Raw genomic sequence first — 24531 nt, 5'->3', positions numbered from 1 at the left:
GCTTCAGTGCATGAAATCAAGCTCTCAAAGCATTAAAAACATGTTTTTCTATGAAGATCACATGTCCGGATAATAGAAAGATTCATATAAAAGAGGTCCGGATAAGGGAGGTTGAACTGTATTATAAAATACCATCATATCATGAGTAAATTAAAGGAGGGTGGTCTGATTTCCTCATGTTTTCACCTGGGTTGAATGATCTTGACCCCTACTCCTAACCTATCATAGGGATGGAGTTTCATGCTGGTGTTTCAATTCCATTTGATATATAAGGCTTTATAAGCCAAAAAAATGTGCATTGAACCCCAACCTTCATTCTGTGTAAATAATAATACCAGTTAAAATACATATTTAAAACGAAACATCTTTCAGTTGTAACTTAATGTTTCATCAAGTCAGTGAGAGACAGTGGGTTTTCCACTCATACCAAAATCTCAGAAAATGTTGATCAGACCATCCACCTTTAATTACAGTATAAGTATTAATTTTCGCCGCAAGGGTTTTATTTTTGTGAATTTCGCGAATAGAGGTTACCCGGTATATCGCAAATTTAAGTACACATGAACATGACATTTAGTCATATGATAACAGTAGCAAGGCATGAATTCTGTGAAAATATCAACGCACACAAGTCTTCAGTGTTCATTACGTTTCGCTACCTGGAGAGAATTGACCAAAAAATGAATTCCCTCCTGAGGTTCGTATCTGTCAATGAGTTGACCAGATCACAAGGATGTCATTATAGCTAGAGGCAGTATATAACACAAATGGGTCAAAGACTTACATAAAAATGACCTTGTGTGGTATTTGGTTCCCAGGAAGTGAGTTTTGCCTGAGGTAATTTGTGTTTAAATGTTGATCCCTCACTACAAGAGTTACTTATACCGTCGATTTGGTTGAAAAAGGAGGTGAGACATGATCAAATCTCTCCAGGTAACAAAACGTAATGTGGAAATAGCAAAAATATCTGCACGTGAAAATAACCATTTGCACAGTATCATTATAGTTACTTGCAGCTCAATCCAGTGCCCTGATATTCCACTGATAAGCTGCAAGCAGGGCAATGTAACATATGGGTTTTTCTTTGCTGATTGGTCTCATCAACAGTTGAGTGTGATAAGCACAGAATTCCAGGATCAAAGTTAATGCAGGGATCAAAATTCAAAACTGGTCCATAAACAAATCAATCTATATACGCCGTAGAAGTGATGTAGTTAAACGGATTAACTACCATAGCAATGGATGAATACAATTCTGACTATATCGCCCACACTACAACGTTCACGCGGTACCGATGCATTGAACCATAGATGTTAAAGAAATGCTAATCACTCGCATCTGTCAGATTAATATCATTGAAAAGAGCGGTATTGTATTCAATCTATGATTGCAGGCATTAACAGTTGATGAGTGCAACCTGCCTGTAGTGCAGCGCGGTACATTCAAAAATTGTAATCATCCATTGCTATGGTAGTTAATCTGATTATACCGTCATCTACGGCGTATAGGCCAAATTGATTGCAATACATTTTTACACAGCAAATATAACATCTAGCTGTATGTAATAATGCATGCAGACAATCAATGGGCTACTGCAGACAATATCCATACATCCCCTATGGAAGACATGATCTTATTCTTTCACACAGGGAGTGTTGAATTTCAAATGGGGTTTCCTATGGGTCACTCCTTTTGATATCAGCATGTGTGGGAGAGTAAGGTCATGTTTTCCACAGGGGGTGTGTGGACTTCAACTGGAATAGCCCAACAGTTTGAAATCTCTTCTTGAAACTTGCCTTTTCAATCAGGTCTAAATTAAGTTCTTCTGTTGCACTCAAAGAAAATAGACTTGAAGAGAATGTGTGTGGTGCTCATGGCAGATTATTTTTTGATCTCATGATCTCTTTGCGTCCAATATCATTGATTGTACATGTTTTCCACTGGATCTACATTTATTTCATATTTGTATATAAGCCTATACTATGATCAGCTCTTAATTGGCGAGATTATTCGGTTTTTGTTACTGCGCGAGTCAATAAAGTTCCAACTTAAGCACGCGTAAATTCACAAAAGCGTGCGTCATTCACGCATTACGCAAAGTGCAGCTCGCGTTGGTGCTGCGCCCAGCTGTGTGTATGCCATTCTATATCAATCTACGATGTTATGAGTCCCGCCTATTACGAGCTGATCAGAGTATATGTATGATGTACATGTGTTCTATAGTCTGTCTCATCTCAAGATAAGAATAATGCCGTGTTGCATTTTGCAGTGGCAGATTCAAATTGCGGGTGCTAACCTATTCCTGTGAGGCATATATGCACACACATAGAAGGGCGATTTGCGCATATGATGATGACGCAAACATGTAAACGCATGCACCAATTTGAAACCGCAACTGAACACTGTGTTACTCTCAACTGAAGATGAGACGGACTATAGAGGTTAGCTTTCACGTAAGATGACAATTTACTTCAATATTTTGCATTTACATTATGTGGTACTTTAATTGCAACAGCTACTTCAGATATAATACGGTTTTGATTTTGACTTGATTACACTTGTGGCATTTTATGATTAACTCAATATAGAGTAATACAGGAACACTTTTTTTCACAGATATACAATTATTATTCAATAATTACTTTATTTAAAGAGGAAAACCAATTTGTATATACAAAGTAGAAATACAGTGATGATACACCATTATACTATAAAGACATAAGCGGTGTCCACAGAGTTTACCAATAGCTGAAGATGTTATTTGGTGTATGAAATATAAAACACTGGGGCAATGATCCATATTACTGTGCTTTATAGTAATTCCTGATACATAAGGCAGGATAGAGCAGCCACAGAACAGCCCTGCTTCATACTTACACCAGAGATGCCAGTCAGTTTCACTCAAAAAACCTGAAAAGCGTGTGAATGCAGACCAAAAAGCCCCAAAACAGGCTGAAAATAAATAAAAACACGGGAATTTGAACTCACAAAACACCTGAATTCAGGTTAAAACCTGAAAACTGGCATCTCTGTTACACACCAGTATAGAAACCACAGGAACACAACATTCATGTAGGTGTGTCTGTTACTCTTCGGGGACCAAACTTTACATGCAATTATGTGAAAATCGCGAAGTCAATGTCAAAGTCCACTGCAATTATCTTACTCTCTCAAAATCAGAGCCGTGGAGTTATTATTATATTTATTTTTTATTTATTTTGTGTAATTTTTTGAAAATATTGAATGTCCAACAAATGAGCTTTTGCATGATTGTCTTCTCCATGTTTTCCACATTTTCTGGATATTTATTTAAAATCTAAATAATATAACCATTGATTTTTTAAAGTCAATCAAGCATGGCAGTAAACCCCCAAATTTTTTTCAGACCTCATATCTAATTGCATGCAGTCAGTGTAAATTTGCTGTAACATCTCCCACAGGCATAGCTCATTAGCTCAGTGTTATTGCCACAACACCATGTTGGTAAATCTTAAGCTATTGCGCCTATGTGAACACCGCTATATAAATACTTTAAACTTGCTCTCTGAAACACACACACACAACAGAACTGAAATATAATAAATAGCTTTGTATTTACACTACAAACTTAATTTAACTATACAAAAAGTATACAGTAATAATATGAACAAAACAATGTGACTCATAGTCATAATAATAGGCATGTCCACTAAAAATTGAAGTACTTTTAAATTGATTCAGACCTAACTTATTGGCTGGGAATTGATGAAAGAAACATTTTGGCGTTTAAATAATCTTAATCGGACGTTTCATTCCAGAGATATTGCCTTTCGAGTGTCACGGTTTTATATAGGGCTGCTAGAACATTTTAAAAAGTTAAAGTCCAAAAGGAATACTAACAGAAAGTGCAACTTTAAGGTACTTTTTCTTAATGTATTTATTAACTAGCTTATCTGGAACATTATATTTGCTTATAACAACATGAAAATAAGATCATCCTGAAAATTTAATCGATTTTGTTGACATACAACAAAATATAAGACCTCAAAACCGATGGTTTGTTTGGTGAAACCTCAAGCATGATCATAGATGGCCGCCATGGAAAATATCTCCATAGAGGAGATGAACAATAAGTGCATTATTTCAAATGAAAAGCGGTAGTCTTAAACATTGTTCAATTTTTTAAGGTCAGCACATTTTATCTTCAAAAATTATTATATTTCATCATGGCATAAGTTTGGTAACATTAATCACTACCAATTTGGAGAAATTTGCTCCAACTCAAAGGTTATCTTTACTACATTGAGCAATACACTGTGTGTGCATGGAAGCCATGATGGATAGCATATAAAATTTACATGGTAGTGAGAAGTGCACGGGAAGTGCATGATTTGAGATGGGCATGGTAGGCTTAAACATTCTTAAATTTCTTAACATCCTACACATTTTGTCTTCAAAAATAGTTAAATTTTATGAGTATGTAAGTTTGCTTGTCTGATTCACTCCAAATTCGGAGATAATTGCGTTTGAACACCTGATGCACGGAATGGTGTCACTTCAACCTGTTGTAGTTCTCATCTCATTAAATTTTTCATTAAAAAAGTTGATCTCTTCATGAAGGAAGGTCCTCTCTATTTACTGACCAAACAGGAAAAAGTTTGGTTAATGTTTTCTGGTGGAATCAGGAATTTCTTGAAACACCCTGATATAGGCCTACATTTGGATCAAAACAAGTATGTATGCCATTTAACAGGCCTGGGATTTCTTGTATCGATCAGTTTCTCCATAGACAATACGTGTGTGAGTGCACGCACACAGTAAATGAAAAATCGTTCTAGTGGAAACTGTATTGAGAGTGGGCATCCCTAATAATAATAAATGATAAGGGTTTATATAAGGTTGTGTTTCAACAAGAAATTATACCATAACTTCCATTTATGATAAAGCAGGCATTAGGCATTAATAACACTATAATATGTCCATACAATGGGTTATTCCATTTAAATTCCAAACTACCCATGTGGAAGATTTAGCTGACGTCTTCCACAGAGGGAGTATAAATTTTGAATAGAATAGACAATTGGGTAACTTCCATTTGAAATACTCACACCAGTTGTGGAAGATATAGGTAAAACCATAATATAGAGGGAGTATGGGTTTCAAAATGATTAACCCTGACCAAATACATTAAAAAACATACTCCCCCTGTAGGAGATATTTCCAAAATCTTCCACAGGGGTAGTGTGGATTTCAACTGTAATAGCCCAATGTGACTCATATTCATAATAATAAAAGACAAGGGTTTATGTTTCAACAAGAAATTATACCATAACTTCCATTCCTGATAAGCAGACATTAGGCCACATAATATGTCTTAGAGCTTGCCAAGATTTTAAATCTAATGTGAAAGGCTGCTCCCCCCCCCCCCTCATTTCCGATGCAAACTCAGTCAAAATAAGCTTGACATACTAAAAACATTCATTCTCATACATATAATGGACTACATGTATTTTCACTAATTTAAGGGATCTAAAATGAGCGTTTATTGCGTTTCGACAGTATTTTTTGTGGAACATGAGAGCATATCAGACCTATCGAATTGCATTCTGAATACGAAGCAAGTCTTTCTGATATCAAATAATTTTCATTTTTGAAAATCACAATATAATACAAATTTTATGACAAATTATAAAAATTTGATATTTTTCAAATTTTGATATATAACAGTCCTCAAGTAAATTATATAAATCTAATGATATATTCTTAAGGTGTATGTAGCAGGGAGGAAAAGCCGACGGTCAATTGAAAATTTCGACCTTTCATTTAGAAGATATGGATTTTTTCCCAAAAAGACCTAATTTTTTTTGGTGTTTTGGGAAAAAATATCCATATCTTCAATACGAAAGGACAAAATTTTCAATTGATCGTCGGCTTTTCATCCCAGCTACATACACTTTAAATATAAATCATCAGATTTGCTTCAAGTACTGTTAAATATCAAAAATATCCATTTTTAATGATTTGCCATAAAATGTGTATTAAATTGCGAATTTCAAAAATCAAAATTATTTGATATCAGAATGACATTCTTCGTATTCAGAATGCAATTCGATATGTCTGATGTGCTCTAATGTCCCAAAATAAATACTGTCCAAACGCTCATACCCCACCCCTTAAAGCATTACAATATTTATATCAGGGCATGGAATAAGAATTCCCAGTATCTTATTTCTCGACCCAAGGACTAAGAGCATAACTCTGATTGATTGATTTCATGTAGTGGCCTTTCTTTTCCTTGCTCTTTTTCTTCAATTGTGTTTCTTTCTTTTCTCTTCATTCAGACCAGCATGCTTATATAAGTTAACGCTTGGCTTGAGCATTTTGTGTATGCACGGTCCCATCAGGACTCATGCGTGTGTCCACCTAAACTGACTGGTTAAACAAATTAATCACACAATTCTTTATTAAACGTAAATGGATTACAAACATAATAAACATATTTTGAAAGATATTTAAAAAATTATTATTAGCCAATATCTTTGAGACAAATGCAAACCACAACAGGAATGCATATGCCAGATTTGAGACATACTCATTAACATTGCACATGAAAATGGAATTGTCAAAGCGTATACAAGTAATATTTTCTTGTACACAGTACAGAAAAAGAGTCAAGTTATTTGTCTACACAAGTAATGATTTAAGAACTTTGTTTTCAGATGTTATAGTGCATCTATTGTGATGAATATTTTGTTTTATGGTGTGCTATTCATATAGGCCTATATATTTGTTTCCAGAATATATAATACAGCAAAATTAATAGGTTTAATTGGTTATTTTCAGCAATCTAAATATTTTAATAATAATGTCCAATTTTAATGGCAGAGGGTTCCTCATATTATATATAACCTGTAGCATTTATTTTAGATATTGCACTATTGTCAATACAAATCCTCCCTACTGTGCGGCTTACTCCGAAACTGTTTATATGGTTATTTTTGCATCTGTAATTTTTCACACTTTTCCAATAAAATTCTGAACTACACTTTGCTTGTTTCAAAGTTGTGATTTGAGTTTATCTTACTATAAGACCTAGACATAAAAGAACAAATAGAATTACATTGTTGGGCAGGAAAAACCTCCATTGTCATTGGCCCCTGGATATGTTTAAAGCAAAACCTGCTTTGTAACCTCTTGGCAGTTTTATTTTAAACATGCATAGTTCCACAATCCATCTTTCACCTTATGATTAGATTTTCATATTTCAAACCCGGTGGGGTACTCAAGTTTGGTTTGGGTAGGGGTTGTGATACTGAGAATTTGAAAGTGGACCCATAAAAATACCAATTTTTTCAAGACTTTGGCCAAATTTAACAATATTTACAACTTTGCCCCAAACATTTTTGGCTACAGTAAGGCAAAATTGGGCTATTTTCCAAAACAAATTGAGAAAAATTTTGAAACAAGAGCACCAATGGTGCTGTAGCTCATTTTCCCTAATTAAATATGCAAATTAGTTACAGAACCACTGGTATAAGCCCACCTTCGACTATAAGCCCACCCCTATTTCTCAAACCATTCGGGAAACAAGGGTGCACTCGGGTATAAGCCCAGTAGTCATTTTGGCTAAGTTTTTAAATCATCAATGCTTTTCTTTCACATTTAAGAACAAATATTTAAAAAATATCAGTTAAAAATTAACATTCCATACTTAAAATTTTAAAAAAATTGAAAAAGATGATAGAAATTACTGATACATTGGACATATACAAATGGGGAAGATTTTTCTAATTTTTAAATTCAACTACTAACCCCTCCTCGGTTATAAGCCCACCCCAATTTTTGAAGTGAAATTGCCCATCTAGGGGGGTGGGCTTATACCCAAGTGGTTACGGTAATTAATATGCTTAACATTTGAGTATTTTTTGTTTATATCAATTACTTTGTACCAAGTTTTAAATTTCTATGATCTTCACACAAAAGGACCCATCCCTATACCAAAATTGACCTAGGAAATGGGGTCATTCCATTGATATACCAAAAGGCCGCAAAAACGCTACCCATGTCCACGTATGGTCATTTGTACTGAGTACCCCCTCCGGGTTTCAACCATCACACTTAATACTGATATAATTGTATACTATTATTCTACTGCCATGTATATAATAATGTTAACTGTAGTGTACACTATCTATGTATGACTAATTATTCTATGGCTTTCGTTTTAATGAGATTGTCCGCATAATACTCTGTTAATAGTTTGATAATATGATTTCGTGAATACAATCATTTGCGTAATATTGCACAACTCAAATACTTATGTACTGTGTAATAGATGAAAGATATATTGATTAACGAGTTTATCCACTCATAAAAGATACATTGTTTTAATATGAAGTGAGGAATGGTTTTCTTTTAAGACACAAAGCAATATGGACTATTCCAGTTGAAATTCATTCACCCCCTATGGAAGACATGACCATAATCTTGCACACAGGGGGTATGAATTTCAAATGAGGTTACCCAGAGGGGCAACCCGTATTTGAAATCTACATGCTTTTTGTACACCCCCTGTGTATGAGAATGAAGGGCATGTTTTCCATACAGGGTGTATGGATTTCAACTGGAATAGCCCAAAATGTCCCTGGCCCAAGTTAAGGTTGATCACCATTCTTTGGCTATGTACATTGGCATTTTGGTCAAACTGAAAGAAGAATTACCTATGCTACTATATGCATGTACATCCATATCAAAATGATGCACTTGTCGGTTGCTACATGTGTCTCATTTCACATAATAGCTAGGAATAAATACCAGACTCATCTCCGAAATGGAGGTCACTTCATACTATCCCAGGACTATCCCTAATTAGTCACATGGTTAAGGAATGTTCTCTGTATTCCTAAACCATGTGACTTGGGATGATTTGAAGTGACCTCCACTTCAGATATGAGTCTGGTATTTATTCCTAGCCATTATGTGAAATGAGACACACGTAGCAGCCGACAAATGCAGCGCTTTTGATATGGATGTACACAAATTTATAAAGATTCACACTGTGGAATGTGTCAAGATCATTTATCATATTAAATGGGGTATTCCAGTTGAAATCCATACCCCTATGGAAGTCATGACCTTAATCTCCTACACATGGAGTGTGAATTTCAAATGGTGTTACCTGAATTGGTGACTCCATTTGAAATCTACACCTCCTGTGTGGGAGATTAAGGTCACATCTTCCATAGAGTGTATGAATTTCAGATGAATATCCCAATGTTAATGAAAGCAAAACTTTGATGATAATGTACAAGGTAAATTAAGTACACTCAGGGCCAAGGTTCGATTTTACATCTGTGTCTTATGTCAGAGTTTATTACTTAGAGCCACTAGTTTGTAATAATAAGTAGTCTTTATCTTGTCAGAAATAATTACGTACAGAATAAAAAATAAGGAACTTCCACCAATGTCTCTTAGCTCCTTAAGCAGAAAACAAGTTAGACCAGGTCTAACGTTAGACCTTGACTACCTATGGAAGTTAGACGTAGGAGGGATCTTTTACTCTTTGCATGTCCAGAAGTTAATCTGCAGCCATCTAATATTAAGCTACATGTACTTGTCATTAACAGGGTCTACAATTATGTAGAATAAGGTATGTAATTGTAAATACCAAATGTTCCTTCTCTGTAAGACTAATCTCCATAATTAGACCAAGTCTAACTCAAATAGAAAGCAAAATGAAACTTCAACACTACTCAAATTTGGTACTCTCACCGGAGCGCTTTCTTTCTCTGGGTCATCAACCATCGTCTTTAGCGGATGTTATTGTTCTGAAGACATGTTGTTGCTAGTAAAGTCTAACTTGTTTTGTGCATATGAACCTAAGGGACCAAATCAAAACTCGGTTCAGTCCGGTTGCTTTTGTTCTAACTGAACGGAACCGGCGGTCGAGTTTTGATTTCATCCCTTAGCTACTATTATATGTGACACAATCTGGTCCATGGGAGCCAAAGGAGGCATTTTTGAAAATTGAGTTACTATAATTATTACATTATACTTGCAATAGGCTATCATTTACTGAAAACACCAAAGGCCTAGCATACTTGGTTGAAGTTTTTTGATGTCTATTTTCTTATGTATTTCATTGTTTTTTACTCCATATTTTTACCTTTATCTCAGTTTCAAATTTGCCACCTTTGGCCCCCATGGACCAGATCGTGTCACATATAATGATTAATACAAGATAATAGTCTTGTCAGATATTATGAAATAAATAGTCTGACCTTGAGACATTAATAATTCATTTGCTGGAAGCACCATGCTGTACCATGCAAAATGTCAAGAGATGGGGAGAGGGGAGGGCCATGAAATTGTTCTTTCAGGTGTAGTAGGGTAGAGTATAAACACTACAGAAAGTTTATACTTTATGCTAATTTATTTCTGCAAAGTGGAATGTTGACACAATATGTGATATATTGTACAGTTTCCAGAAGTGTCATTCGTTGGCTAAACTTGCATGAATGTCAAATTTAAAGAGTTAAGAAACAAAAATAAAGAGATTTAACAGATATATAATAATATCATAGTCAAGAAAAGAAGGAACTTGTTCCATTACAACTCACACTCATAAACATAAAGGAATATAATTTCATAATATTGCACATACAAATTTCAGCTTGAAACAAAACATGTGGACAATGTAACACCATGTCCAACTTTTGAACTATACCCTCCTATACATTACACATAATATCATACATATGTACCAAACTTTGTACTTTAATTTCTCTTCAAACATTCAATATTCAACAAGACACAGTACCATTTTATATATTTGCAGCTCCTTACATTTGAAGTTCACCAATGACAAAACCTTGCATGAACAACACGCAAACATGGTGAGACCCAGCGTTCGAAATAGGGCCGGGCAGCCGCCATTGGCCTGTAACTTTTTGGCTTGGCCGGTAACTTTTCTAACTGGCATCTAGTTGCCGGCCCAGCTGGCCAGTAACTTTTTAAGGTCAAGCCCGGCTAGTCTGTAACTTTTTGAGGCATATTTCGAACACTGGTGAAACCATGGTTATAGTTTAACAATTTTCTCATACTTTCGTTAGCAACATTGCATACTGCATTAAACATATATATGTACTGTTATCAACACCACTCGACCATAGACAATAAAATGTTAGTATCGCAAATGAGAAGCAGAATGCAGCAAGGTTACTTAAATAAAAGTATAAAATCTACACTTTAAACCTTACAATATTCACTAAGTTTGAATTTTTAATTCTATCAGCACCTCATCAACCTGCTATCAATAAGTATCATATCATATCATGTGACACAAATCACATGACACAAGTCAGCTGACCATACACCTCCAAAAGTGCTCATATTTATTCCATTCATAACCTGGTTACCTGCCAACTTTGGTTTCTTATTATATCAAGTTTATAACATGCTATTCCTGTTGAAATTCATACACCCCCTATGGAAAACAAGACCTTAATGTTACCTGAATAGATGACTCCATTTAAAATTTATACCCCCTATACTAATTTTCAGCAGAGAACTTCAGCGGTCTGCCAATTTGGCGCAATTTATGGCGTACACGGAAGTGTGGTTCTGAAAGGCTAATTGAATCACGTCATCATCACATCGGCACCTCATTTGCTGGTCAAGCTGTGTAGCAACACGTGTCCTAGTTCTTTTTATGCATTAATCAGACAGAGCAGTCGAACACCGCTGAAGTAATTTGCTGAATGGTATAGATGTGGGAGATTAAGGTCATGTCTTCCATACAGGGTGTATGGATTTCAACTGGAATAGCCTATTTCTAGGCTTTTACTCAGTCTACACTCTTTGTAAAGCACCAAATTGCAGGGAACTAGCGTATCCAATCATCCGTCTCATCTCATCCAACAATACCAGGTGGGAGTTTTGATGATAGCAGCTTGTCCTATGTCTCCATACTTAAGGCAACTCAACGGCTTCATCAATGGTGAGTAGGTAGCATCCTTCCAGTGTAGTATACATGTGACCCCATTGACCTAGATCGGCCTTCACCCCTAGTAGGTCGTTGATCAACTGGATTTCAGATCCAAGCTGCGGTATTCTGAAAGTAGAAAAACAAGCACATTTAAGAAATGGTACGATAAATAAGCCGGGTATAACACCTTAAAGCCACACTTTGAAACAACATGTGTGAAAATGGGAGTATACACTGCCTAGTAGATATACCAGTTGTAGTCCCACTAATACATGGCATATTGGATAGCCCAGGGGAAAGTTAGCCCTTATTTACAAAACTATCCATGCCTTAAAATAAACCTACTTGTGTTACTATCTGGCCATGGTCAGGCCTGTCGCTTGCTGTATTCCTGGGAAACAATGATTTTCAATGTGGGGCTTTAAAATTATGTGGGAGTTCAATGCTGGTCCTGCTACAGAGAACAAGAATTTTTTTTTTGACCGGAGTGCATATGGACAAGAATGATTATTTTCCCTTATATGCTGACAAATTCATAACATTTGGTTAGTATCCTCTCCATTCTCATCGTTCAGCTTTCAGTGTTGCAGGGAACCACCCACATTTATACCTGTATATCAATGATATGGTCCTAAGTGTTGTTTGGTTCCTTACCTTGCTCGTATAACTACATAATGATATATAGGAAACAATTCATCCATGCCTAGTGTGTCCTCTCCATTCTTATCCTTCAGCTTCTCAGTGATACAGTCCCATGTGTTCTTGATCACTTGAAGCTTGTCTCGTGGACTGAATGTTGTACTGTAAAAGACAAGTTAAAGGGGTTATCAGCAATTTGCTGAACAAGGACACCATAAATTTTGCATTTTTAGAACAAGTACAGATTTAAAAAAAGAGCAGTTATTTATAGTGCGCTACGCACAGGCACAATGCCTAGACGTTGATCCACAAGCCTCAGCACACTTTACAGGTTGTCGCTGACCACTACGGCCCACATCATTCCATAAACCATTTAACAACAAAACAGGGACTTTGCTGCTTCAAGAGCGCACACCCTAGACATTCCACAAATAACCATCACAACCAGGATCAGCTCCCCGAGTTTCGTACAGGTTACAACAAGATAATTAGCAGTTAGTTCCTTGTCCAGGGGAATTTCAAGCCAACTTTCACGAGAGCGTAATAGGCACTACCAGGGTTCGAACCTGCAACCTCTCGCACCAGAGTCGAACTCCTTATCGATTGAGCTAACTTGACTGCTATAGCGGATAAATGGCAAATGCGAAAGCAATCTAACATAATGGCGCAGATACGACAAAATATTTTGTACAAAAAATTCTTGGCATTCGATTGTAACTTAAATGTATTGCATTTTAGATCTGACCTCTTCAAGTGCTAAAGTTATGTCCACCCTGTTAAGAGTTTGTTCATCACTAACCTGAGTTTATTCATCACTAATCTGAGTTTATTCATCTCTAATCTGAGTTTGTTCAACATTATTAATTTGAGTTTGTTCATCACTAATCTGCATTCGTTCATTACTAACCTGAGTTTGTTCATCACTCATCTGAATATGTTCATTACTAATCTGAGTTTGTTCATCACTAATCTGAGTTTGATCATTACTAATCTGAGTTTGTTCATCACTAATCTGAGTTTGATCATTACTAATCTGAGTGTGTTCATTACCAATTTGAGTTTGTTCATCACTAATCTGAGTTTGATCATTACTAATCTGAGTGTGTTCATTACCAATTTGAGTTTGTTCATCACTAATCTGAGTTTGTTCATTACTTATCTGAATTAGTTCATTACTAATTTGAGTTTGTTCATCACTAACCTGAGTTTCTGTAGGCAGTCCACTGCATCTTGGAATGTCTCACCACATATTTCAGACAATTTCTGCAAAAATAAAAAGAGAAAGCTTGGTTTAACACACACTGCATCAATAGTAATAATGACAGCCAAGGAAAAATCCTGTGGCAGTCACCTGCAGGGACCACTCAAGAAATACATTATGTATGTACACTGTGGCGTGGCCAAATGAATAAAAAAGGGTGTCTTTTCTTTTGTTTTTGAAACAAGCTTAATTTAGGGGACAAAAAATACTGGTGTTCAAGAAAAAGGTAACTCATCTGAACTTGGTCAACTTATTTAGGGTACATCTTTTAAAATTTTGAAGCAATCTGATTGTGACAAAGACCCTTTTGACTTTGACCTTGTTGACATTAATCATCCGGGATTTTTAATTTGGCTAAAAGGTAATTACAATTACATGAAATTTACAATTTAACTTCTCCGCATATCAAATTGGTTGAAAAGAAATATTGCTGTAGTTTAAGGACCACTACATAGATATCATCATTATGACTTTTTTTTTCAAAATGTTAGTTTTTAATGGTGAATTTTATTGTCCAAAACTAACAATGGTTAAATTATTACCAAACCCTAGCAAAAATTTATGCACAGAAAAATTTCAATTGTTGAAAATTATGGTATAGCTCTTGTCTCATTTTCATTTATGCATACAAGTGTGTTTGAAAACTTTAATGTAACATGAATCAGTGGCGTGTGCAAGCACCCCCACCCCCGCTTTTGTCAGACAGTCGGGGGTAAAACACCCAATCCGGAGGGGAAATTGGGGAATTAGCTATTACAACGAGTTAAGGGAGTAGAAAGTTTTTGAACAGCCGGGGGAAATCAAGACCTGTGCCCCCCCCCCTGCGCTTTTGAAAATCTACCGACGGCACTGACATGAATGTTTGTGACCTACACAAAATTGGAAGAGATTGCATTCACAGAATCATTTCTGAATCGTCACTGGGAGGGATAAACCTCATAAATTATGTACTTTTTGCCTTTGAACATGGATGAAACAAACCATTTAATATAAAGTCTACACCTACAACGCTTTATCCATTTTCAAGGGCCAAAAGTAAATATGAGGTGTTTCCTGCATGTACTTTTGGCCCTTGAACATGGATGTAGAAACCTTTTCAATATAAAGTCTACAACTACAAGGTTTTATCCAAGTTCAAGGGCCAAAAGTCCATATAAGGTTTTTCCCGCCCAGTGACGGAATACTTATGTACCTATTACAGTCTATCTTTAATTTCCTTTCCCAAAAATTAACTCACCTTTGCAGGTTCTTGAACCAAGGCATCTTCAAGGAACCAAAACTTCCTGAAAAAAAATAGTAAAGCAAATTCTAGTAAACTATTTCTCATCATAATAATTTCATTATGTGTTTCCTCAAATCCATTGCAATGTTATAATGTTTTTCAACTCCCTTGGCACCTCATTTGTTTCTTTTTAATTCTGAATGTGTCGCAATAGGAGACAGAACTTTGACATATTAAATTGATAAAAACTACTGTAGCACTCACAGACCAAAATGTTTTTATTGTGCTGCCCAAAGTTTGTTCTGCTTTTAATAGGAGAAAATTAGTAGGTTTTTGTTATTGCGCAAGTCAATAAAGTCCGAGCTTCCACTTGTGTAAATTCACACAAGCGCGCGTCAGTCACACACATTACACAACGCACAACTAGCCTAAGTGCCATCCCCAACAGGGTGCATGTCATTCTATATCAATACACAATGTTATGAGTCTCATTTTCTTGCCAATTATAAATCCAACAAACTTTACCTGACCCCACTTTTTAAAGTCATAATTATGACTTCATGTCCAAATTGCACTGTTAACAACAAATTTGGAAGACTTCATTTGGGTGCAAGTTGGGACATGTGTAAACATTACAAATATGCCACAAAAATCAGGTTTGAAAAAAATTAACCAATTTCATATTAGTAAATCGTAGGCTTTAATGTCTTATCAGACTACTTTTTTCTTGCTTTTTGTACTACAAAATAAACATTTCATTTCCTGTGATTCAGTTACTTACTGGTCCACTTTCAGGTAGGCCATAAGAGCTATATCAGGCTGCTTGTTGAGTCGTCTTAGCTGGTCCTGGTATTTCTGATTTTCTTTCTCATTCTTTAATGCGTAGAGAGTGAAGAGAGCTGGATAGACACGTGGTACCAACAGTGGGTACAGCAAGCCTTCACTGGTGATGCGAGATGATCTATATGTAACAAAATAGAAACATCATATCAAGTGCTTGAATTAAAATATTAATCTGCTGTCACAACCCATATTAAAAGGCAGGCAAGATATAGCGTTAAAGGTCAATAGTCCGAAGGTTCATTCATCTGAAAGCACACTAACTTGGATAGAAACCCTTATCCTAACCCTAAATTTTGCCCTACACCTAACCTATAACCTAAGTCTAACCCTACTGTCACAATCCATAAAGGCAGGAAGGATATAGCATTAAAGGTCAATAGTCCGAAGGTTCATTCATCTGAAAGCACACTAACTTGGTTATAAACCCTTATCCTAACCCTAAATTTTGCCCTAAGCAGGGCATAATTTAGTGTCAGAATTTTGCATATCAAAATTGTGACAAAGTTTTATTTGTATAGACCTTTTTCTGATGACGTCACCTAATCGATATTGGGGTCTGAGATGTAAACAAACAACACGTATGCGTTTCTCACGTGTCCACGATGTAAAAACACCAAATATTGCGTATTTTCTCCTCTGTTTTGTCATATTTCACATTAGCTTCCATAAAATAATTGTTTACGGGAACTGTATACTATTTACCTTTGTTCCAGTTAGTTTTGATGCCATAAAATACAAAAGATACGGAAAAACCGCGATGCTATTTAAAATTCAATCTTTGTTTTGTTTCACAATTCTGTTTACTTTTTACACCGTGAAGAACTAAACGCTGCAGACTGCGTAGCTGGCAATTCCGCGCAGGACGCCTAGAGTGGCGCAAAGTTGATCGCGTGCGCCGGCGCGGTAATTGCGTTTTGGTGCTGATGACTCGAATGCTGGACCCCAATATCGATTGATTGGTGACGTCTGAGAAAAAGGTCTATAGTAATAACTGTATATAGCAATGACATATGTTTGTGTGATTGCATAGCAATTTGGCTAACATGTGTAGCATAATGTGATGCAATACCAGTTATATTATGCCCTGGCCCTAACCTTAACCTATACCTAAGGCTAACCCTGCTGTCACAATCCATAAAGGCAGGTAGGATATTGTTACAGGTCAATAGTCGGAAGAGTCATTTGTCTGAAAATAACACAGTAACTTAGTTATAAACCGTTATCCTAACCCTAAACTTTGCCCTAACCTATAACCTAAGTCTAACCCTAAACATAACCCTGACTCTAATCCAAACCTGACAACCCTAACCCTTGCATAACCCTATCATTAACACTAACCCTAAGGCTAATCCTAACCTTATTCATAACCCTTATCCTATTATAACCTAAAATGCCCTTCACCCTAATTTGAACCCTTTTTGGACTTATGACCCTTCCGACTTATTGGCTGTTCCCAGATATAGATTTTTCTTTAACATCAACAAAATAATACCCAGCAACTAACTATTGGTCTATTCCAGTTGCAATCCATACAACCCCCATGGAAAACAATACATGACTTTAATCTTCCACACAATCTTCCAATTTCAAATGGGGTTAAATGGGAGCCTCATTTCACCCCCGTATGGAGGATTAAGGTCATGTTTTCCACAGGGGGTGTACAGATTTCATCTGAAATAGCCCTTTTTTTTCATATATACAAACCCTACTCACATGTCATCAGCTGCCTTTTCTCCCCTTGGTTTAGCAGCAACAGAAGCTGGTGTAGGAGGAGCTGGCTGTCCATCACCATAGTCATAGTAATAATGGAAGTCAATGGGTGCCTTCTCTGTGATAGGTGTGCATGGTCCACTGGGATCCTCTGATGGAAGCTCTGGGAATAGCACTCTACAAAGAACAGAACACACAATCTAATATTAGTGGTTAATTTATTTACGGTGGAATATGATGATATTCTGGAAGTTCGGAAATGCTCTGTGCATGTTTTAATTAGATTAATCTGAATAGGGCCAAGTACACTGATCGGTTTTTATGATACATTAATTTGTATTTTCTTTGTATCTTAATGCTCAAATGACTGAAAAGGCTCATTAATATATCATTTTTGCCAAAAATCTGCTCAAAACCAATGCATAAATGTTCTATTATGCATATTTTTGCCTAGAAACTTTGTCAAAGTGTTTCTAATATGTGCTGTATTATATTGACTAGTTACCTTCTAATTTGCATAATTAACAAACTTAGTAATTATGCAAAGGTATCAGCCACATTATGTTCCAAGACCTATACCTTTCTCTGTAAATATTAACTCCAAACTTATCAATCAATATACCAGCCTTCCAATATGCAACCACTCACCTAAGAATCTGGTATATCCTCTTGGCATATGACTTAACTTCATCCACTGCATATGGCAACAACCACATATGAGCCCCTAGACCTATATAGGTATCTCTGTATAATATATTAACTGGACTCATCAATCAATATACCAGCCTTCCAATATGCAACCACTCACCTAAGAATCTGGTATATCCTCTTAGCATAGGACTTGACCTCATCCACTGCATATGGTAGCAGCCACATATGAGCTCCTAGACCTATATAGGTCTCCCTGTAAGCTATCACTAGGCTCTCTACAAGCTGACCAAGAGGATGAAAGCTGGTGTCAAAAGCCTGGGAAATAATCATATTAAAAATACATTATTGGATAGGTTTTTAAAACGGGAGTTCATAACAATTAGTATGTTTTCAGCGGGTTTGATGCCGGACAAGTTTAGGACTGTCTAAACTTTTCCAACGGCGAACCCGCTAAAAACTTATTAAAGTTAATTATATAGAAAATGGGCTATTCCAGTTGACATCCATACACACTCTATGGAAGACATGACCTTAATCTCCCACAAAGGAAGAGTAGATTTCAAATGGAGTGCACACATTCAGGTATAACCCCATTTTGATATTCACACCCCCTGTCATGGTTTCCAGAGGGGCTATGTGGATTTCAACTGGAATATAGCCCAATACAGAGTTCCAAAATAATATTTATGATGATGATGACGATGACAACGATGATGATGATGATGAAGAATTTTTTATCCTTTCATCAAGAACTCATTTACAGTCTGTCCACATAGAAGTACCAAGTAAATAGACCTCGGAAACTGGAGGTATAAGAATAATTATTTCAGTGCAATGCTTCTTTGGAGCGCCAACTGCTGCGCGATTTGTACTTGCCGAGCGCACCATGCTCTTTACGTGTCTCGTCGCGTGTAAAGCAAATCATCAACCCCTGATGCCACAAATTTGGTTTGTGCTTCTATGTGGACAGATTATAGCTTGATTACATCCAAAGATTATGGGTTAGTGATCACAAACTCCACCATGTTTGTGCGCCGATCATGAAGGGCAAATATGATAAATGCAAACCTATGGCTCACCTTTGTCAGATAGACTTGCATGGCTTTGTAGTCATCCTCGGTGATTTTGCCGCGATTGTTCACTGGTATTCTTTCCAACTCTTCTAGGCTGGCACTCAAAGTACGCATATCTTCTTTTACCATCCTGTCCAATAAAAAAGGTAATAGTTAAATAAAGCAAAACAAGATGCAATCTATGTATGTGCTATCTCTAGTGCTTTCTTATCAATATTTATATTAATATTTATGTTATTTTGAAGGCTCTCACCAAACAGGTAATTATGTACCCGACTGAATTTTCTGGCAGGAATCAGGGTACCCAGGAAAAAAAAAATCTGGATAAACTTGTTCATTTTGATAACTTTTGCTTCTATTGAACAGCCAGGGACACATTGAATAAGAATGCATTGTTGGCTGTTCAATAGATGCAAAAGTAATTGAAACATACATGTACAACTTTATCCAGCTTTGAAAAAAACAAAACGCAGCAATTTTTTTTTTAGTAGCAGTATTTCTCGGTTTCCAACCTTGAATAACAAGTAATTTAGGGTCTATAACTCCTTTTTAACCCATTGACCCAGGAGGCCAAGGATGGGCAGGAACTTGGGTACCCTGAAATTGGTGTTATTTTTACATTATTTTTTTCAAATGAATATGAGCTTTTACCCTAACATGAGCCTTGTATCCTAAGGTATAAGGGAATGTTTGTACTTACGCTTGAGATTCCAGGTGTCTTCTGCCTGTTGACAAGGCTACTGCAATAGCTTCCCATGCCTTGTGACAATCAGGCTTCTCACTGTCATGGTAACTAAGCAAGGACTGACATTGATTAAAGATGGCCGACCACTTATAGTCTGCTAGTACTGTAAATCTGCCAATAGAACTACAGGGGAAACAAACAAAATCCACTATTAGTTGATCCATGCATATTCTACTTTAAAAAGTAAATTCTTGTTTATTAAAAAAATATATATATATGTGACACGCTCTGACAAAACCCGCCATAAGTCGCTTTGACTCGGCCATTTCGAGATACTGGCGAGTCAAAGTTGGGAAAGGGGTGGAAAATCTTGCAGATTTTGTTTTTCAGTTTTTATTTTTTTTTTATTCCTTATATGTTTACTTTAACCTCCCATTAAAAACAAAATATTCTTTGACATCTAAAGCACCAAAATCTAGCATTTTCTGAGCCAAACCCAAGTCCTTAATATGTCATTTTAGAACTTCAAAGCCATTTTTCTTGCATTTGCCTTTTCTTTATGTGCCGCTTCCCCTTTCCCGTTGAAAGACCGTAGAATGAGGACCACATGCCCCAGAAACATAATATTGGTATTAAATGAAAGCTAAAGACCTATACTAAATGATGACATCAACAACTCAATTGTCAAAATTAATGACTTATGTCTGGTTTTGTGGGAGCAGGTCACATATATCAATGGTTTTAGGGCTATTGACAATAGCTGCCAGATGTATTGTGTCATATTGCATGTTGAAAACATTGTAAAGTAGCAAAGGGCAGCTATTGCAGACAGGTCCTCCTTGTCATAATCCTTTGATATGCATGTACCAGCTTTTTGAAGTCTACAAGGTAATTTCTACTCAAAGTATTATTCAGAGATTTTCTGTACAACACATTTTGTCTAACTGCGCCACTAAAGGATTAACAATTATATAACGGCCGATTTGACCACAATATATCATGGTTGTCTGTTGCATAAATAAAACATAAAAATAACCCCCTAGTGTGAATTGTTATCCTCAGTGTCTACTACTAGCACCATGTATGTTATTCTATGTTCATTCTGATGCATGATCTTGTTTTTATCAGATTTCATGCTGTCACGTTTTTGCTGTTGGTCCTCTTCAGTAGCGCTTCTATGATTCTTCAAAATATGTATACATCTGAATTTTGATGAACAGTGTTCCGGTACAGCAAATTGCTGAAAAAGCCTTGAAATACATTTTTTTCTCAAGTTGGCCATGGAATTCCTTGAGCATGATTTGAACCTGGGACCTTTGACTGGTATTCTTAGTTCTTACTGAGCTGAGCTATCACAAATTTTAGCAAAGACACAGCTTAGCTACATGTAGTTTAATGGTCTATTCCAGTTAAGGTTTTACCGTCGTCACCCGATTCGACTTCACTATTGCGCCTGTTTTCAACGCTATGCGTACTCAGCGTCGTTTTCGGCGTCGTTGCAGACATCGCAGAGAGAACGATGCGTGTTGTGCGTGTCAATGCTATTTTTGCGCACATGCGATAACTAGGGCCATAAAATAAAGAAAACAATGTTTACTGAGCGCAAAAAAGTGGCCGCTTCTAATAATACGGAAATATTAAATAGGCTATACAACATAATACAAACCAAATCTCATTGCCAGCACAGATTGTAGAAGGAATTATAATCTGTGTTGCCAGCGTGCTTCCACTGATAACGGACCTGGAACCCCTCCCCCAAAGTAGGCCTACGACAGTAGGGTCCAATAGATGGTATGAATTTATAGGCCTACCCAACAAACACAGAATCGTGTTGTTTTTAAACATTAGGCCTAAACGAGTGTTGGTTAAATTGGTTAATTCTTGTTAATAATATTTTGGCCTAAATTAACCACTATATTATATGCCGTTAAAGGTTATGTTTGTAGAACGTTTCATAAAGAAACGCACTACAACAACATCAAAAATATGTTGTGAAAATGTTATTGTAGACATATATTATCTTTGGCAACATTGTTCCAACTTAGAATATGTTTTTGATTGTTCATGTTTTTGATTGTTATTTTGATTTTTTTTTAAAGTTTATAATCCAACATTTAAATGTTTAAAGCATTTTGTGTTATTGGGTAAATACCTAGGCTACTACTACGTGCACTGAATTTATAATGCATGCTATACAGACAACACCATCAAAACTATTTAGTTTAAAAATGTGTCATACATTTACCAAAAAAATTATATCATAATTGGCCAAACGTTTTTCTACAACTAGGAAACCCAATGTTTAACTTTGCTTTAATTGAACTGCAACAATTGATGATATGAATCCACCTCGAGATAATTACGTATAGTTTTTGTGACCAAAAAAGTTTTCCTCTCGATAAACGGCACTAAGCATGCTAAGTAGAACTGCTTATAATAATCGTAGGCCTATAGTCAAACACTTTCGCCAATGGTGTCAAACCCTTCGTTTTAACCATGCTTTAACATGTTTAATAAATCCTCTTTAGGTCATTCGAGTCAGGTGAACATAGTGAAAGCTGAAAATTCCTCACTTTATGTAACTTGATAACTCTTTGGTCCAATATCTTCGCAGAATGGGAGTCTTTCTTACACCCGTTGATGACCAAAATACACCAAATTAGAATTAGGCTAAGAATTGTAAGGCTTCATTAAGTCTTTTATAGTCGACATCATTATAATTGTTTCTATTATGGACACTTCTTAAGTAACTTTTTTTTGCAGTGAAAACTTTCCTGCGTAAACAGATAAATCCTTTCTTGGGTTATCCAGGGTTGTCAAAACCCGAACAAATCAAATCAAATCAAATCAAAACAGATGACACCACAATACTTGTCATGATGGACTTAATACTGATCCAGTCATTGAAATGTTTAGAATTCAAGGGGAAGCTGCCCTATCCCTTTGTTCTCCTTGGCTGCGCTAATGATATCGGCTGATACAAAACACTCATCTGTACCTACGTACCTGATATATAGATTTCTCTCTTCTTCTTGGTTTCCCTTTGTGAAGGTTCCATTCACTTTGACTCCATCACCCCATAGTCCATTGAATGTACCATCAATGTAATCCCCACTGGGTAGAGTCATCTTGCCCTGAAATCAACATATGAAAATCCCCAAATCAATATGGCAACAATGCATGTTGTCTCCTGATCCTGTGCCGTATGCTGGGGTACCCCAAAAGGTGGCTTTGTTACATTTTGATGTGCAGTAGGGATTTCAAAACAATGTCTCTTGAGTATTCCTTCACTTAGAAGATTCAATTAGGTCTTAAATTGAGGCTAATTTATTCTATATTACTCATGTTTTTAACCTGTTTTAAAATAATTTTTAATTATTTTCTTATGACGTTTGGCATGAAATGTGCCAAGGGTGGCTGAGGATTAGGGGGAGGAGGATTAGGGGGAGGGATTTGTATCGTAAATTTGATCTAAAACCACCATTAAAATTTTGAATCTAGTAAAAAAATGTCTACATGAACCCCCAGACATCTAAATAAAGTAAATAAATACAGAAGGTCATTTAAAAGACTAATACTTGCTCACAATGATTGTAAATGTGGAAAAAGAGGTGGGGTTAAATCCCACCTACTTTGTGATTGTTTTTGCCGCACTCTCTCATTTTTTAACCGATTTCCATAAAAAAGGTGTCAAAATGCTCAGAGGAGGATGAACCACTTCAAATGAGATGTGTAGGTAAAATGTTTGAAACATTTCATTTTTTTACTATGTAACACAAAGGTACCCCAGGTTGTGACACAGGACCTCCTACTAGTTATTTATAATATTTATTATACTTTCCAGCTACGGTGACATCTCAAGCTTGTGACATCATGCTGGACACATTCCATTCACTGTCAGAGGCACTGCCATGTGTGTGAATGCAATGGAGTGAATAAATCTCAATCAATACAGCACTAATTTGCTAAGAATTGAACAGGGCACCTGCCTCATCAAATCACTCTAATAGGCCTACCTATTATTGGTAAATTATGCTTTACAAATCCACTTGATTACTCACGTTTTTAGACGTTTCATCTTCTTACGGAAGACTTCATCAGTATCACATTACTGATGAAGTCTTCCGTAGGAAGATGAAACGTCTAAAAACGTGAGTAATCAAGTGGATTTGTAAAGCATAATTTACCAATAATTGATATCTAACAATCCTGATGAACTTATTCAGAGAAAAAAACACTCTAATACCTCTAGGAAAGTGACCGCGGTGTCATCGAGGCTGGAACAGATAATAATGTTCAAGTGGGGGGGTCTTACTGGACAGGTGGGTACAGGGATGTGCAACAGATTCAGATAGCATTTGCAGCTTGTATGTTTAGCTACGGGTTGCATGAAGTTCTGAAATATGGTTTACAGAAGGGGTACTTTTTCACGAATTTCTCCAAATACTGTTAAGGAATCGGATAGCAACGTTTGCACAGTAT

General features: G+C 36.2%; 1 protein-coding gene across 1 annotated transcript in view; it reads right to left on the bottom strand.

Moving 5' to 3' along the window:
• Nucleotides 1–7601: 7601 nt before the first annotated feature.
• LOC140168274 (alsin-like) overlaps nucleotides 7602–24531 on the bottom strand; it is a 145415-nt gene continuing 128485 nt past the window's right edge. Inside the window, 10 exon segments of the mRNA XM_072191629.1 lie at nucleotides 7602–12091; nucleotides 12620–12766; nucleotides 13806–13867; nucleotides 15103–15148; nucleotides 15869–16048; nucleotides 17644–17817; nucleotides 18449–18606; nucleotides 19371–19494; nucleotides 20065–20232; nucleotides 23056–23183. Coding sequence (XP_072047730.1) covers nucleotides 11950–12091; nucleotides 12620–12766; nucleotides 13806–13867; nucleotides 15103–15148; nucleotides 15869–16048; nucleotides 17644–17817; nucleotides 18449–18606; nucleotides 19371–19494; nucleotides 20065–20232; nucleotides 23056–23183 — 1329 coding nt within the window. The 3' untranslated portion in view covers nucleotides 7602–11949.

The sequence above is a fragment of the Amphiura filiformis genome, chromosome 13 (genome assembly GCF_039555335.1).
Source record: "Amphiura filiformis chromosome 13, Afil_fr2py, whole genome shotgun sequence".
NCBI classification, from domain to species: Eukaryota; Metazoa; Echinodermata; class Ophiuroidea; order Amphilepidida; family Amphiuridae; genus Amphiura; species Amphiura filiformis.
The sequence above is the reverse complement of the archived record's forward strand: the minus strand, read 5'-3'. Positions and strand labels throughout refer to the sequence as shown.